This window comes from Limulus polyphemus, unplaced genomic scaffold, assembly GCF_000517525.1.
Source record: "Limulus polyphemus unplaced genomic scaffold, Limulus_polyphemus-2.1.2 Scaffold2120, whole genome shotgun sequence".
NCBI lineage: Eukaryota > Metazoa > Arthropoda > Merostomata > Xiphosura > Limulidae > Limulus > Limulus polyphemus.
In genome coordinates, this window is record NW_013667730.1 from 149,485 (window position 1) to 167,658 (window position 18,174).

The 18,174-nt window shown below is 31.3% G+C and overlaps 1 protein-coding gene across 3 annotated transcripts in view; it reads left to right on the plus strand.

Annotated features, from left to right (window-relative positions):
* Positions 1-420: 420 nt before the first annotated feature.
* The window catches only part of LOC106466008 (protein zer-1 homolog), a 56,427-nt gene continuing 38,673 nt past the window's right edge, over positions 421-18,174 (plus strand). The window contains exons 1-4 of one of the 3 annotated variants that reach the window (XM_013926256.2): positions 421-516; positions 1,465-1,519; positions 11,906-12,828; positions 17,204-17,371. In XM_013926256.2, the coding sequence (XP_013781710.1) occupies positions 12,062-12,828; positions 17,204-17,371 (935 nt within the window). In that variant the 5' untranslated portion in view covers positions 421-516; positions 1,465-1,519; positions 11,906-12,061. Of the gene's footprint in view, positions 517-1,464; positions 1,520-5,897; positions 5,979-11,905; positions 12,829-17,203; positions 17,372-18,174 lie in introns of all 3 variants that reach the window. The other 2 variants (XM_022393967.1, XM_022393966.1) reach the window with 2 other exon arrangements.

Genomic DNA, 18,174 nt, shown 5'->3' on the forward strand with positions numbered 1-18,174 from the left:
AAGAGTAAGTAATTTCATTCTTGATGACATCACTTTTCTGAAGTGTTGAGTGGTGATCGTTTATCTTTTCTACATTGTTTTCTTCAACATGAATGCTTTCATGTTTTTTTTTGTTTTTTTGTTGTTGTTTGTTCTGGAAATTACTTATTATATATTCGCATTTTTAAATAACCTTAGTATAGAAATTCTACCTCCCAGTTTCGTTCTTATTGTAGTGAAACTTAAAGAACGAAATATTATTTCTTCTTTGGTTCTACATCGTATATTTCCGCTTTGTTTGAATAAAATATGTATATTTATGTTGAAATTTGCTTTTCATATTTTTAGTTATTAATTATTATTAAATTTTCTGTATTAACATAAACACTAGACAACAGCAGAATATAACAATTTTCCCCTAGCGAATAAAACCATTAGTAAAAAGAAACGTATGAGTAAGAAAATTAATTTAGTGAATCAGATGTAATCAGGCCTCAATATAAGAAACGAATAGGCAGGTTTTAAACATAAATTTGGGTAAATATTTATATAATATAAATAGTCGTGTTTTCCAGTTAATTAGGTGTGGTATTGATAAAAGAATTTTTCAAAGTTCATGTCGAAATTGGGAAAAACCTGTGTTCATTATGTAGAGTATGATACATACAAATATTGAAATAGTGAAATACATAGTGATAGTGATATAAATTATAATATAACTTATTATATAACTCACGTCTTCGTAAAACAGCTGTCTGCTTAACAATTTATATAATTTCAAAAGTTTAGTAAAATTGAGACTGTTAAGATTAACGATAGAATAATTTCAGACTTAGCAATACTAATTGTATGGTTGGAGGTGGTTCAGAGATAAGAAGTGTGTAATAGGTGCTAGGGTTTAGTTAAATTATATTTATTTGAGAATTTTGGACTTGGCTGAGTTTTTAAAAAGCTCGGAAACATACAGATATACTGATGATATAGTTAGTTGAGTAGCATAACATATATTATACAAACAAAAGGGACCATTTGATCATTCAAGGCTGTTCTTGCACACCTACTTTTGGAAAAAGTAAAAATTGAAACTGTATTTTATTATTCAAAAATCATTGATACCCATTTAAACATCTTTAAAGTACTTCTGCTTTTGCATATCTTGTTTGCTTGAGATGTTAAACTTAGACTAAGAGATAACTTTGATAAATTCACAAGTGTACATAGTAGTGAAAAAAGAAAGATTTATAAGAGGCAATTAGTGTTGAAGTAACAGTTAATAGATTTGAACTTGGTTGCTTGTAATGAGGAAGGAGGTGATTAAGAGTTGTAGATATTGTGAACTCCCTTGTTAAGTATTTTGATAAAGTTGTTTGTAGTAGGGAGCATAGAAAAACTAGGATTAGAATTTGCTTACCATATGCTAAAGTAAAGCACATTATTGTGTTGACAGTTCAGTTTTAGATACTAAGGGGCATTCTCTTTTTGTAGTGCTTCTAGGCATGAATGATGATAGAAGATGTTCATCAGAAGACTCACTTAAAATGTATGAACAACTCCTTTATATTTCTTTTTTTACAATAGAAATTATCAAATCTCAACTCTTCCATATCTATGTAAGACTGGTAAATAAGTGTTTACAATTTATTTCTGCATTTAATATGTGTGGTTTGCTGAAGGGTGGTGACACTGGTTGGGGAACTTCCACCAGTAGAAGCACCTTCTTGTGGAAGCTTCTCCAGACCAATGCTACCATCCTTCATCGAACCGTGCATGTTAGGTGCAGAAATAAAATGGAAATACTTGTCTACCAGTCTTTGAAGTGCTGTCATTGTAACATGAACAACCTACTGGTCTCTGACTAGAACTTCTAGTTACAGTCACATTTAAACATTTCATACTCAGACATAGAAACCACTGTTTGCCTGTTGTAAGTTTTGAATGTTTCTAAAGTAAATGGTCAGCAAATTAGTGAATTTTGCTGATGATATTCAATTTGGGTGTATTTGGCTATGAGAAAGATGTTGTCAATTTACAAAGAGATTTGGATCATTAGGCAAGTTGGGCAAATAAATGACAGGTAGAATTTAATTATGCTACTTGCAAAATTAATTATTGAGTTGTTGGAAGGGGGGTTGAAATGAGGGTTACAGTGATGACTCCTGAGATGATGGGGATGTCATATTAGGACAGATTAAGGTCTTTTAAACTATTTTATCTTGAGAAAGGAAGGGTTGGAGAGGGTCTGTTGGTGGACATTCAAACTTATAAATGGAACTGATAGGTGTGACACATCATCTTTTTTGTGTTTAATGATAATAGTGATAAGACTAGGAGACATATTAAAGATTTGGTAGAGTCATTTGAAAATTAGGCAATTTGATTTTTCAAACATGGTGGTGAACCCTTTGAATAGATTGCCTTCAGATATGGTAAACATATCAGGAATGGAAGAGCTTAAGAGAGGGCTTAATGAGGATTTGGGAGAGTTAGAGCTGGATATAGGCAGATGGATGTTTGATGAAATGACTGGGTCATTCATGATTGGCCAAAGTGCAATGTATTGTCCCTCAAAGGTTATATGAGTGTAACCATGTTGGGAGTTTTTCACTCACCCAGGCTAGATGTACGAACAACTTACATAGCAAGATCTAAGGCTAAGTGTTTAAATGAAACATTGAGCTGGTCAAACATTTAGGATAGTGTTCAAGACTAGGGTGAATTATATGCTAGAGCAGGGCTCCACTTTAGAATGCTAAGTAACAAAATATTCAGGGAAGCTCTAAAGAAATTCATTAATGACAGATTAAATTAAAATTGCAACGGCAACAAGGAAATTGGGAAAATATTTAAGAGTGTAAGTTTAGTAATAGTTTCAAAGATAGGTCAGTCAAATTTATGATAAGCTTTGTTGCTGTTATTCTGATGCGAGGAGTGTTCGGAATAAGATGGATGAGTTCAAGGCTTGAGTTGTATCTTTTTAAAAGAGATGGTAAAATGAACTTCATCCTGTTGGGAATAAAGACATAAAAATGATAGTCAAGAAGCTGAATCTTTAGGTGAGTCACAGTAATACGTAATGGGTTTCAAGGTTAGAAAGTCACCTTGTGTGAAAAGTTTTAGAAAGTCTGATAAAAGATGCTTTGCAAAGTTGTTTAACAAAGTTTAGAATTTTATTGGATATTCAACATGGATTCACTAAGGGAAAATCTTGCCTTACAAATCTTTAAAAATTCTTTGAAAAGTTGTTGGTGGTTATGAGGAGGAGGATGCTGTTTAGGATTTAGGTCATTTAGTGAGTTGAGTGAATAAATGGCAAGTGGGTTTTGAGTACAATAAATGCAAGATAATGTATGTGGGTTATCATAATTTGAATTATAAGTATAATTTGGATGGGAATAACCTTGATAATGTTATGAAAGAAATGGATATTGGTGTACTGGTTGATCAGTCTCTGAAGCCATCCAAGCAGTCTACTGTTACTAGTGGTTGAACAAATAGAATTTTAGGTTGTATCTGCAGAAATAGTGAACACAAGTCTTAAGAGTTTATAATTTCATTGTATAGGTCATTGATTAGGCCACATTCGGAGTATTGTGTTTAATTTTGGTCTCCTTACCTCAGGAAAGACATTGAGTAACATTCTTGTAACCCTCCTATGGAGGGGTTGTCATACAAGGAGATGTTAAGATATCTGAAATTGTTTTCTCTTGAAAAAAAGAAGAGTTTGAGGTGATCTGATTGAGGTGTTTAAACTTGTTAAGGGAATTGATAGTATTGATGCATCATCTGTTTTCATACTTAATTGGGAGAATGGTAGGACTAGGGGCATAAATATAAATTTTGGCAGGGTAGGAGTCATCTTCAAAAAGACAGTTGTATTTTTCTAAAAGAGTAGTTGGCCTTTGGAACAGGTTGCTTCAGATGTTGTGGAGGCATTAAATTTAAGTGAGTTTAAGAGAAAGCCTGATAGCTATATGAATGATAAGGGATGGCTTTGAGGGTTTTTATATATTTTTTGAAGAGTTTTAGTTTAGAGAATGGGACAGCCTAGATGGACCAAATAGGTCCCTTGTTCTTCCTAAACATTGTTATGTTATTTGTAATTAATACATGTTTAATTTAAGATACAATTCTTTCTGTTTTTAATAAAATGACCTTCTTGGAAATCTCTTCTATTACACCTAAAAATTGTTTAACATTTAAGTCGTGTTCCTGTTCTCTTTAATGTTTCCTTTAAGAAGATTAGTCCTTAACCTTTACTCTGATAATGCACTTACATAAAAATAAAGATCATTGAAGTCAGTCAGACTTGATATTTATGTCATAACGAGCTTTCTTTTCATTTTAGTAAATTTTAATTTTACTAAGAGGTTTCATATATTTTTGTAAGCTTATCATTTTTCACATTTTTTAATACTTTTTTTCATGCATTTATTCCTCAATTAATCTCATGAAAATAACCAACTAATCAAAGTTAGTGTTTTTGATCATTACTGTTTTTTGATTATTTCAACTATCCAAGTCTCATGGGAAAATATTCAAGTGATTAATAAGCCCAACAAGTAATGGTTTATCAAGACCACTAATCACATTCTGTTTCACATAGGTTATCAAACTAATACAACATCCCAGTCTTCAACAGTATTTTCCCATGAAAAGTAGGCACCCACTCACTCTCTTCAAATATCAGCATTTATTTTTTCTAAAATTGAGGAAAAGACTTGTTAATACTATAATTAGCTTTAATAGAAAGTTCTGCATGTAGGGCAATAATGTTATGATTGTAACTAATCTATTGGTTTGTCCACAACTGTATTTTTGACCATATACTCTTTACCATAAGTAGGATCTTTAATAAACTGATCAGAAAAAACAACCTCAAGAATCTCTAGGTTGAGTTGCTCTTTCAGTTTATGTAAAATAAAAGTTTGATATTTCAAGGCTGTTTCTGAAATGAATACCCCCCAGTGGCACAGCGGTTTGTTTGTGGACTTACATTTCTAGAAACCAGGTTTCGATACTCGTGGTGGGCAGAGCACAGAGAGCCTAATACTCACCTCTTCACACAGTTTAGCTATCTTCCTCAGCTCCTCTGCACTTTCTGCTACAGAGAATTGCATGCCACTGGCCTTGTGAAAACTCCCACCTAATTTCACATGAATTTGTGCCACTGCATGTTGTCATCATCATGCTGCAAAAGTGACACACTTCTATGCACATTACCACTCTCTGTGCATTTGCACTTGTGAATCTTCTTTTCTTTGGCAATGTATTGACTGGACTTGTTTAAATTTCTTACGTGTTCAATTTACTGAGATTTGCTTCTTTAATGAAACTTTGATTTTTGTTCTCTTTAGTTTTTGTTTGTTTGTCTGCTTCCTCTCCATTAACTAACTGATAATCCTTTGGGCTAACTTATCCTACACACTCCTAGAGATAAATTGCTTTACTAGTCTTTTATACAGCACTTTGTCGAAAGCTTATACAAAAATCCAGGTGCACCAAATCTACACCTTCATCCTCATCAACATAAGAAGTAACATCTTTGAAGAAAAATGATTCATAAGAATACATTTTCCTCATGTAAAACCATGCTTTCAGATTGTTTTTACTGAGAAAAGTTGAACCATGCTTAGGGGAAAACTCCAAACCAAAAGTTTGAAAAAAGTATGTTGAGAAGTCAAAGAAATAAAGCAAACAAAATCTTAAAGGCTGCTTTTCAGGAAAATCCTTGGACAAGAAAAGCAAGTTAAGTCAGGTGCATATAACTTACTGGTACCAATTATATGGGGACAGTATCTGATTTTAAAGTTCAAACATTTAGTAGCATGTAGATTATCCCATGTATGAACTGATAAATATAGATACTTGTTAATGTTAATGCTGCCACAAACTAAATTGGTGTTTAATTTCAACAAAAGGGGGCTGAAGCTGCCTGGAGAGGTCTCCTGTTTTAACCATTCACACCACCACACAGTAGTGTGTTGTCTGTCAGTCAGTCAGTAAGTAGACACTAATATGATGTTACATAAGAGATAGTTAATGTTTCAATTTGTACTATGTAACAGTAAAACGTGTGCATGTCATGAATCATGAAAATAATTATGCATTCTGTAGGCTACAACACAGCATGACACAAAAACTTCAAAAGCAAGAAATAAAAATATTTGTTACTCGTAACTTTGGTTTTATTTACTCTTGAAATAAACACTTTCAGGAACCCTGCAGAAGTACATCTAGGAAATATATCTATGTATTTCTTTATATATACACAATAGTTTAAAGTTTTTTGTTATGGTATGTATATATTCTTCCTAGGGCTGGCATTCAAACTTTAATGAGCTTCTCTGCAGACAAGAGCAGCATAATAATATCATGATATTAATTTAAATATATTTGATACTGTGTGTGTGAGACTAAGGGTGTATGAATCAAAGGGATATATATATATTTGTATATGCAGTTTTAAATAAAAAAAAATATTCAAATGTGTCCTTTTTAATTATTTTTATTTTGTGTCTAAAAATAAAAATAGTACTGAGATAGTTGTTTATATTTAAACGTGATACTGAAAGAGTTAACATAATGAAAACATTGATATTAGTTTCAACATAATGAGCAAGCTGTTTCTCATAAGTCCTTTTGATTTCCTAATTTTTTAACCAAATCTAGCTTTTCTGTAGTTTTGTAAATCTTTTTATCTTAGTACTTGTGGTGCCTATTTTCTCTGTTATGTCTTTAGTAAATCCATTAGGTTTTGACCTTCCCTGTTATCCTTTTCTTTTTCCAGAAGATACTTCATGTCTTCAATTAAAATCACTTTATTTTTAAACATTTTCTCAGTCTGTTTGATATAATCTTTTAACTCGTTATCCCAGTGTAGTAATGCTAAATTTTGTCTCACAGCTCCAAAATTGACTATGAAAAACAGGAACAAAAATTTCATTTTTATTGATTTAAACATGTAGCATAATATAAAACCTATTTGTACAAGGATAACGTTTCCATATAATTTCCTCATATTAACTCTTATTATCATATTGTATCTCAACTTGCATTTTTTCTGGTTGGGTACTTGACCATTAGATGCCAAAAAAAAAGCATTCTGAATTACTTCAAGAAATCTTTCTCCCTCAGCAGTTGATTCCCTTGATTGCAATTAGTATGTCTGAATGTAATGTTTGCTGTGTTTATTCCATCAGTACAGCGATGATCTCATTTAATAATCTCTCATTGAATTATTTTTCTGATTGGGTAGCCTCTAGCATCTGTCAGTTATAATATTCCTACCTTTGAAACCTTTGATTGTAACCTGTATACATTAAACCTATTGATGTTCCTTTTTCAACTCTTCAGTTCAACATGTTTCAACTTATCCATTGTATAGAGAACTGCCCCTCTTTTAAAAGTATGTTTTTAATTAATAGCTTATAATCAGGACTTTAGAATAATCCATGTAGCCTTAACTTTTAATATTGGTTACCCTTGTAAACCCAAAATTGTCATTCTTACTTTCATTAAAGCTACCTTTACCATAACTATCCATTTCTCCTATTTTGCTAATTATTCCCTACTAAAAGTGCAGTCTTCCCCATCTTATGATATTTGAGGCTTCCTTGATAAGAACTTTTTAGTCTCTATCCCAGGTCTGCATGACTACCTGGTATGTTGTTGTAGAGTTAGCAGTGGAGTTTAGGGGAAGGACTCTTGCTAAAAAGTTTTAGTGGAGGTAAATGTAAACATTCATATTTGAAATTGCCATTTTTATTTCAAAATGAATCTCAAAGTGTTACATGTACATACAACTCTTCTGTATCATTCCTGTCTTCTTAAGTAAAATGAGGTTAGAAAAGTTCCTAAAACAAATTTCACTCATCCAAGTGCTTTGAACTCAGTGAAACGATACACAAAAATTAGCATTCAAATTGGTAAAATATGGGTTTTCACTAGTTTCTCAAGAATGATATTTCATTAGTTATTATTTTTATATGAGAATAACAATGTATATTGTTAAAACTTGCATACATATTTTCAGTAAGTCTTCAGTTTTTACTATGGAAAAATTTTTGTAGTAATATTTTATTTAGAAGAAGAATTCAAAACATGCTGACTGTTGTACCTTTAAAATATGGAAAGCCTTTTCTTTTTTAGTTGATTTCATGTGTCAACAATTATGTGACTAAAGTTCTAAATGTGTTAACTCTCCAGTGTCCCACCTTCCATATGACTTATTGCACATGCATCATCAAGAGGATGTATATAAGCCTCGATTTCTTTCTGTAATCTAGATTTTATTGTTGGCAGTGGTGCTTAAGTGTTGCTCATTATGAATTCTGAAGTAAGGGTTAACTACTTTTGCAAATGTTTTTACCAATATTTGAAATTTTACAATTTTTTGGGGGGCTCCTTATTACTCAAGTAGTCTACCTCTAGTGTGCAGAGAGTTCCTGTGGCTGTATTGTTTACCTTTTTCGATTATCATATCCAAGCCTTTAAGGTATCACTGACCCTTAAAACTGGGCAAATTTACATACTGAGGAAACACTGTTAAAGACTTTTTTTATAACCTTCAAGTTGAGCACAAATGTATGATTTCACAATCTTTGAAAGTACACTTTCAGTGATATATGTCATATGTATAATTAATGTGACAGGGATAAAGAAATACATAACATAAACTGTTTTAACACCATAACTTGAGAATGATAAAAACATGAAAATTGATACACATGCTCTTTGTGAACCTCCTCATAGCTTGAATTAAAGCTTTGAAATTTTCTGCAACGTTAACAAGCTATAGGCAAATAATTTTAATTAATGCCTTCGTTAGTGGTAATTAGACTCATAACAAGACAATTGGTAAAAAATTTTAAATTTTAAAAAATTCATGCTATGGAAAAGAATATCAACAAGTGTGCTAAATTTCATGCTGATATTGGCTTTAATGGTGAAGTAGAAACGGAATGAAAACAGACTAGATTTTTATTTTTAATTACTTACTACAGGTTAATTAGTAAAGATTTTAGGACAAAAATGAGTTATTTATGTAGAAAAGAGGTTAAACTTTCGATTTAGGCTAAATTTGAAAAATGTGATTTTTGAAATATTGGGGTGCTCTTTAAAGGTTGGTGCTACCATAATTTCATGTTGACTATTGATATCCCTGACAGGTTTCACATTTGTGTGGTTGCTTTCATGACAGTAATAAAAAACAATCTTTTGCAAAGGCCTTTTCATTTTCTGAAGAACAGGGTTGATTAGCTAATTCTAATACCAAAGAAATTTCTGCTGATATGATTTTTCTTATTTCTGAATTACCTTGTAGCTAATTTCTGCTATGCCTTAGGCTGCTAATGCTATGTTAGACAGTTCAGTTCTTAAATCTTTTATATTTTACATCTGATTTTAGTTCATTGCTGATTCTTTTAGAAATCAGCTAAAAATTAATAGCCTTTTAGGATTTTGTCTTAGTCTTCAAGTTTTTGATGCTCAGATTGTTTTTTTTGTTGTAATATGGAGAGGGAGGTATTCCATGTGGTCTTCTTTGATTTGCTGTGATTTGCTTCATTTTGAGGATTTATTTCTTGAAGGTAATTATTAGTTATTAGCTACTTTTGTTTTCTGGATTCTTTTCATCAGAATCAAATTTTTATCTTGTAGTCTTGCATAGTTGCAGCTCTCACTGATTTAGTTTCTGTTACCATATATTCATAGCTCAAAGCCAGGATGTGGAACACCATACTGTATTATTTTTATACTTTTTTTTAAAACCAGTTCAGTGTTTCCACTGCACTGTTCTAGTGTTGTAGAGCCTATCCTTGAATCTGCCCAGATCTTTTCAATTCTTCCTGGTGTGCACTGACTATGCAGGTTTTGTTTGGCTTGGCTGGCCTTTTCCAATGTGTATGTAAGTGCCTTAGCCATAGGAGCATGCATAGTCACTAAATAGTACTGGCTTACTCCTTAAAGAAGTTTCCACTAGAGGTACAGGATATTGTATTGTATTCTGATCCTGGCTTCTGTTAAACCACCACTGTGAAAGCTTCACAGGTACATGCATGCCACCTAACCCCCTTTTATATATTAATTATAGGGTGTCTATGGTAATGAAGTACCTTGCTGTTTTTTTGTTTTTTTCAGTGTCCTCACTTGTTCCAAGCTCTTAGAATCTGTTCTGTTCCACTCATTTTTCCTATGAATCCTGTCCATTGACATTCACTCTAGTTCTTGATTTTATTCAAGTTCTGCTTATCACATCTATCAATTGCCATTATCTAGGTTGTTACCTTCCTGCCTAAGAGTGTAGTTTTTGGTGAACTAGTAGTTCTGTAGTTCTCTGGTTTCATCCTCCATTTCATTGTGGGTATTTTGATGTTTTATTTCAAAGGTAAGTCTTCCTGTTTTGAAATTTGCATTTTTTTGAATCAAAATTAATTTCAAACAGGTACCTCTGAAATACATGCCCACCCACCTCACTACAACTGGGAGATAAATGGTTTTCCATCAAGACTGCAATTATGAAATCTGGCTTATGGTGTATATGCAGAGTTTATATACATTTAATGGAGGTGTAGTAGGTCATGTGGAAAGTGAAAGAGTTGAGAACTATTAGTAAGTTGATGTTTGCTTTGCAATGTGTCAAGGACATTCAAAAATTTATCACGTGGTTGTTGACAGCATGAGATAAAAACAGAGAAACCTCTTTGTATTATTTCAGAAGTTAGGACCTGTTTTAAATTCATTTAGATTCTAAAAATGTAAAATTTAACTTATAAATAACATGAATTCTTTAAAATTGAGAATTATGTTGTTTAACTTAAAATATAAGAGTAACAAACAAATCAGTGACAAGGAAGTAGTCAACTCATTGAGGTCATCCGTAAACTTCTCAGATTCTAAAAAGTATACAATTTAGCTCTTGATTTTGAAAACTCACCCTACAAAGATTTTATAAAATCTAAATCTTAACTAATTACACACATATCACCTACTTCATTGTTAAAACATCTTACAAATTAACCACCCTAATGGTAAAGAAATTTTGTTTAAGAACAAGCTTGCATCTAGGCCTTGTAAGAATGACCTCTAGTATTTGTATTCAAGCCACCAGTCTTCCAGAAAACAACCATTTGGCCTAAAGGCAGATTGTCCACTCTTCCTATTTTGAACATCTGCATCATAGTTGTACATTTTAAAGTGGTCAAATTGAAATGTTTTTAGTTTAACATACATAAAGCTTTGTGTGTGTATATAAGGGGGTGTGTATATAAGGTCAGGAATAACAAGAAGTTTTTCCTCTGTATTAAGACTACAGCTAAATATGATACTCTGAAATACATCTATCAAGAGCAAACATAAATTCTTAACTAATAAAATCAGTTTCTTTTTGTCATTACAACCACCCCTTTTCTTCCTCAGCAAAATGAATATACATTTTTGCATTGAAGATTACTTCCTATGAGCTATTACGTACCTTCCATTCTCAATAATTAAACTTTGTTTTTCAATCTGGTCATTAGTAACTATAGGGAAGGGCTTTTGCTTGTTCCTTAAATTTGTTTGGAATGATATATTGTGCTTGGGAAAGTTAAGTATCAAATTTAAATTATTGTATCTCTAAATGGTATATATATAATAAATTAGATATAATCCCACTCAAGCATATGATGTAGTAAAAAATATCTATACAAAACACAAACAAAGTTTGGTAACATATATAGAAGTTGTTTAATGTAAGAAGATTTTCAAAAATTAAACTTCTCAGTCCCACTTGTTTGTTTGTCTTGATTGTTCATGAGACTGGGTAAAAGTTTTATCTTTGAGAGCACTATCAACAGTAAAATGAAAATTTGTTTTATATGATGATGTGTACATTAGGTTTTTCATTTTAACAATTACAAGTGCTGATTTTTCTTTGATTTGTTTTAAGGTTAAAGATGAAATACAGGTGAAACATTCAATGAAGACCTGTGAAGTTTGAATTGGAGAAAGGTCCTGAAAATTGCACTTTATTCTGTTTTAAAAACATGTTATATCTATGTGAGTAGATAAAATACTCCCATTGATTGAAGTGCTTGCTAAGAAAATGACAGCATTTCCAAGGTTGAGGTCTGTATGGGAACCTTATAGTCCAAGTTCCTTGCTTGACATTTGTATAAAGTATTGTCTTGAAAATCAACACATCATATGCTACATAGTCTCAGAAAATGAACCATATACGTGTAGTCTACGACATGGTATTTCCCTTCAGCTTGGGATATGTGAAAGAATGTTACATGTATTTCGAGAAGATATGCATCAAACAATTGATGATACAGTTTTACATCTTTTTAAAGATCCTATTAGAACGAGATTGAGAAAGGTAGATTTTCACGATTCTAAAATTACTGATGTAGGTTTAGAAATTGTGCTTCGTCACAATGTAGTAGAACTAGGTATTTCAAACTGCTCTGGCCTGACAGAAAGGTCATTAGAAATAATCAATAATGCTGGTTCAAGTATATTGTCATTGTGCATTGGAACAAGTGTCCAAATATTTCACTCAATGCTCTCATTTCTTGATCTATCCTTGACTGACACCTCTGAAGAGACTGAAACACATACATATATACTGAAAACTCCTAATCTGAGAAAACTAATTCTCAGAGGCCTTGAAGTTCCAAATGAGTATAATTTTTTTTCGACACTTTTGAAACCATTAAAAATGCTAACCCATTTGGATCTTTCTTCTTGTGTTCCTGTCAAAGACTTGAGTTATCTTAAAAAACTTGAATACTTAACATCTCTTGTATTGTATAATGTGCCTCAACTGGAAGAATTTATCACAACATTATGTCAGCTGAAGAAATTAAGGTAAGTGATAATTAATACAATAAAACTAAAAATGTCATTTTTAAACAAATTTTTTATAGCCATATTTAGTTAGGTGCATGCTTTTTTTATGCAGTCAAAATGTTTTTTTAAATGATTGGTACTATTTTACATTTAAAAAGTAATTTGCAGACTGTATCTAGGAATATTGTTATTGTAACTGGTTATCTAAAGCTCATAAACGTAGGTTTATTTGAGTGTGTAGAAAAATAACTAATTTTTATAATAGTGTTCCTACGTATTTGTTTAGACAGCATATGTTACACATTTTATGGCATGGGAAAGATATATTGAATTTGTCCTATATTAAGTTGCTTGTAGCTTTCAAACATGTTGTGTATAGGTATAGAGTTCCATGATTTATAATTCACGATGTCATTTCTTAATTCAGCTCTGATGAAAGAAGGTACATCTTTTGAAAGCACACAGATCATTAGGTTTTGTGAATCATAGCTCACTATATCCTGTGAATAATGTTTATTTTCAGTGAATTATACTCACAGCTATTAGTTATGACTTGTACCAAACACAGATTAGCACTGTTATAATTTAATTTGATGAAACATAAAATTAAAATTAGGTGACTTACCTGAATAATGCCAATAGATAAAACTTCTAATGTTTTTTAATGTGCTAATTTTTTAACATAATTCATGAAGGTAAACTATTGTAATAAATACAGTATTTTTATGACACTTCTTACCTATTTTTGCTTGTAAAAATGACTATTTAGCAGCCTCAAAATTGGCCTGGATTTATTCCTAATACTTGTATGTATAGTTCTAATTATCACGTGATTTTCAAGAACTTTTATACTGATGCTAGGGAGTTTTGTACATATAAAAACCATAACTGTAATATATATTGAATTTGTTTCTGATCCCAATGAAGACTTATTACAGCTTGCTGTATTTTTAGCTGGTGCACTTATAGGTTCTATACCAAAGTGAGAGGCTTTTCTAATTTATAATTTGATGTATCTATATATATTGATCTGATATTCATGTAAATTAATTTTGATTATTATTTTATTAAGCATTTTATATTAAGTTATGCTGCATTACTGATTTATTTGAGAAAAATTAAATATTAGACCAAAATAAATTTAAATTGAACCAACCTTATTAAGAATCAGAGACTTTCTGGTAATTTTTTCCTACACTTTTGTGTATATATGTTTGTGTAAATACACTTGTTGTGTTCATCTCTCTCTTCCTTTTTCTTTTAAACATAGCTTTATTTGTCTCTCTGGCACATTTGAAAGACTTATAAAATAGACCTGACAGTTAGTGTGTATATAAGGAATTACTTGAAGGTATAAAGTTAACTATACTTTTAACAGAAAGTACTAACTAGTGTGATATAATAGATGTAGGCCAGGGATAGAAATAATGAAATAAAATTACATTCACTTGAAGGAAAGCTATCAGGAAGATTACATTCTCTCATGTAAAGTTCTATTTCCTCATGAATTGTTTTTTTTTTTATTTAATCCATATAATATGTTCACTTTCATTGGTCATAACTAAAGGAATAAGAATGGACCATGCATTCCTGTTTGAGAAAGCAAACTAAAAAGATGAAATTCCTCAAGCACAGTTAAATTCTTTGAGAGTGCAGGAATGTAACATTTTGATCCCTGTACACTTTCATCAGAAAGCAGATAGTGGCCTTGTGCTAAGTTTTATCATGTGGATGAGCCAGTACTTTTATTGTTGTATTTAAGAACCAAAATGTAGAAAAGAACATTTAACATTAGATTATTCAACTCATCATGGTTATCCCTAAATTTAAATAACTAAAAAACTGATAACAAACCTGTTACATGTAAATTAACTTTTGAGACCCGTGTATGAATATGTGTGAAACAATTTTTTCCAATTATCAGTGTTACATGTAACTGAAAAGTATAGATACTTATTATATTCATATATATATATATTTACATTTAAAACCATAGTTCATTACTGCCCTCAGTGACTCAGTCTCAGTGTAGATTTGTGCTTAGCTACAAACAAACAAACAAAATATTATTGTCTTTTTCTATTTAATACTGCTTATTTCCAGTTTTGGGTTTTTAATTTTCAATGAAATGTTTTAAATATTGAAGGTTGTGTTTTAGTTTCTCAAATAATGTAATGAATTGCAGCATATTTTTTTCAGTTATTTGGCGTGTATATATTTACATCTGATACAAATCAGTAAAGAGGTGTAACTAGATTGTGGCATAAGTTACAATTCTTAATAATTATTATTTATTATAATAAAACTAGTATAAATCATTTGTTATGTTAACTCTCTGACCTTCTGGATTTCACGTGCTTGCTCGGCCAACCATAACTTAATGGTTAACATTTTCCCACAATGGAAACATTGTAACTGTAACAACCAGTTCTGCTGATTGGTTGGCCTCTCTCTGTTCAGTACTTCTAAATTAGGGATGGTTATACCTGAACCTTAGATATTTCTGAATTGGCTATTTAGTCTAGGTGCCATTCAGGTTGAAAATACCATATCTGCCCGTTACATAACATCTGATATTTTGGCAAACTTATATTGGCTTTTGAGGGCAAATTATATGTAAATATCTACAATTGTAACATTACCTAAAAATATTATCACAGAAAATTAATCTCTACTAAATTTTAGATTATAATATTTATCAAATTTTGTTGTAATATTTTGTGGAAGATGTTACATTGATTTTTTGTTTTCTTGCTGTAATGAACGTAGTGTGTATTTGCATAACTTGCCTGGATAGTAGATGTACATTTAAACTGAAAAGAACAATCAGAATATTCTAGAATGTTTTGAAACTGTTCCAAGTATTTCTGAAACAATTTATTTCTGCTTTAACATTAGCAGAAATACTGGGTGGTCACCTTTGATACAACCCTTTGCTTCCTTAATACATTGGGAAACTTTAGTGTCAAATTGTGTGAATGATGGTTTTCTTCATCAAATAGTTAGGGAACTTGCTAGGTTGGATGCTGTTTTAGATTTATTACTAACCTCCAATGTGGATATGGTTGATGGGTGAAAGTGGGGTAAAAATGATAATTGTTTAATTAAGTTTCAGGTAGTATACCCATGGGGATCCAGAATAATAGCATTTTGATTCCAAATTGTGGGAAGGCTAATTTTGAGGCCTAGCATAGCCTGCTGGTTAGGGTGCTTGACTTGCAATCTGGGGGTCACAGGTTTGAATCCCCGTCACACCGATCATATTCACTCTTTCAGCTGTGTAGGTGTTATAATGTGATGGTCAAGTAGCTCAAGAATTGGTGGTGTGTGGTATTGACTAGCTGGTTTCCCTTAAGTCTGTCACTGCTAAATTAGGAATGGCTGGTGCAGATAGCCCTCATGTAGCTTTGAAATGAAATTCAATATAAACCAAACCAATTTTGAGGGCGTGAGACAGGAATTGGCTCTGAGTGATTGGAATACTGACTTAAATAAAGATGCTTGTCATGTATGGGAGGGTTTTAAAAATATGTTGTTAAATATGGGTGAAATTTCTAACACTGATTTACACTTTTCTTGAACTTATGACTCATTTGTAGTACAGCTTCTAAAAATCTTTAATTGTAAGAATCACTGGTATAAAGATAAAATAAAGAACTGAATATATATATTATATATATTTGTTATGTACTAGTGTTTTAAGAATATCAAATTAATGGTCTTGTTGATAGCTGACTTTGAACTTAATACTGTTGTTTATATCAGAGATAAATTATAAATCAGATGCAAGCTCAAAATCATTATAATTACTCAAATTAAAAAATATCCCCAAATTTCCTGCAATGGTATGTTCTAATTATTTTAAATCAGTTTTTAAATGATTATTTTACAAGAAAATAAAGAAATTGATTAGCTATCGAATAAGCTAGTCATGATCCAACAAGAACCTCATTACTCTAATCATACAAGATTTTGGTAAAATAGAAATGAGATTTCTTGGAGTCCAAATTAATTCATTTTGAAAATAGCTTTAAGAAACAACACATTATTTTTTTATCTTAAATAAGTTCAACTTTGTGTATGCAGTTTTTAGAAAAGCCACATTGGACTATTTGCTGAGTCTACTGCAGGGCATAAAATCACATATTTTGGCATTGTAAGAAACAAAGTCAAGTATACTGGGGTAAACCTTAGGTGCACATGATTGAGTGAAACTACAGTTGAATTAGACCAAGTCAACAAAGAACCTGTAACAATTGTAGTTGTTTGTCCCAAATTTATTACATTTTTGAACATATATTAATTTGAGATATCGAGATTTCTCAATTACTTTAGTTTTGTAAACCTTATACACGGAATTGATTATTGCAATTATTTTTTCATCTGTTTATAGGCACTTAGATATTTCCCAGTCTGGAGAACAACACAATTTGTATGATGACCCAAATCAAATTTTAAGAAAAATTGTAGACAGTCTGCCAGAGTTAACATCGTTGGACATTTCAGGCACTAACCTGGCTGGAACAGGAGTTCAGGAAAGGTTGAGTCCTGATGAGTCGAGGTATGTGTTAGTCTCGAATAAATGGCACGGAAAGCTACTTAGTTTTACTAAATTTTCAAGCAAATCATTATCAAGTTTAGTGAAGCTGTAATTTGCAGATTTATAAATATCAATATATATTTTACAGTTTTGCATATCAGTTTATATTGTGGTATAATACTGATTGTTATATTAATTTTGGGCAGACTGAATAGGTGACCCTGCAGGTCTTATTACCAGTTTCATAGTTTTTTAGGAGTTTAGACATCTTTGCACAAAAGTTATGCATACATCTACTAATGTAGAGAAATGCACTGCTTTATTCAACTTAAGTTACTGAGTGAATGAGTCTTGATAAACATGTTTTATTACCGTGTTTTCTTTAACATAGATATTTATATTGAACAATATAAAAATGGTTACAAAACTTTTAATAACTTAAATATTACATTTATTACTGATTTTTACAATAAAAATTTCTTTCACTTAATTTTATAAAATTTCTAGTTAAAAGTCAATTCAATTAAAATATTGCAAATCTTAATGCTAATTTTACAAGCAAATTGCCCTGGAAAATTAGTAGAAGCCATTATTCATTTGTCCAATGTTAATGTGCATTTGCCTTGCATATCCCTTAATGCCTTTGTAATGTCATAATAATTTAAAAATACTTCTAGTGTCTTCAGTACAAGGCTTAAAAGAATGTTGATTCATGTAGGTGACAAAGAACAGACAGCAAATTGCTTTAACTATTTCAGTACGGGCTTGGTCCCTGGGACCAACCTCATAACCATTTTGTGCTTGTTATAGTTTTCATGCTATAA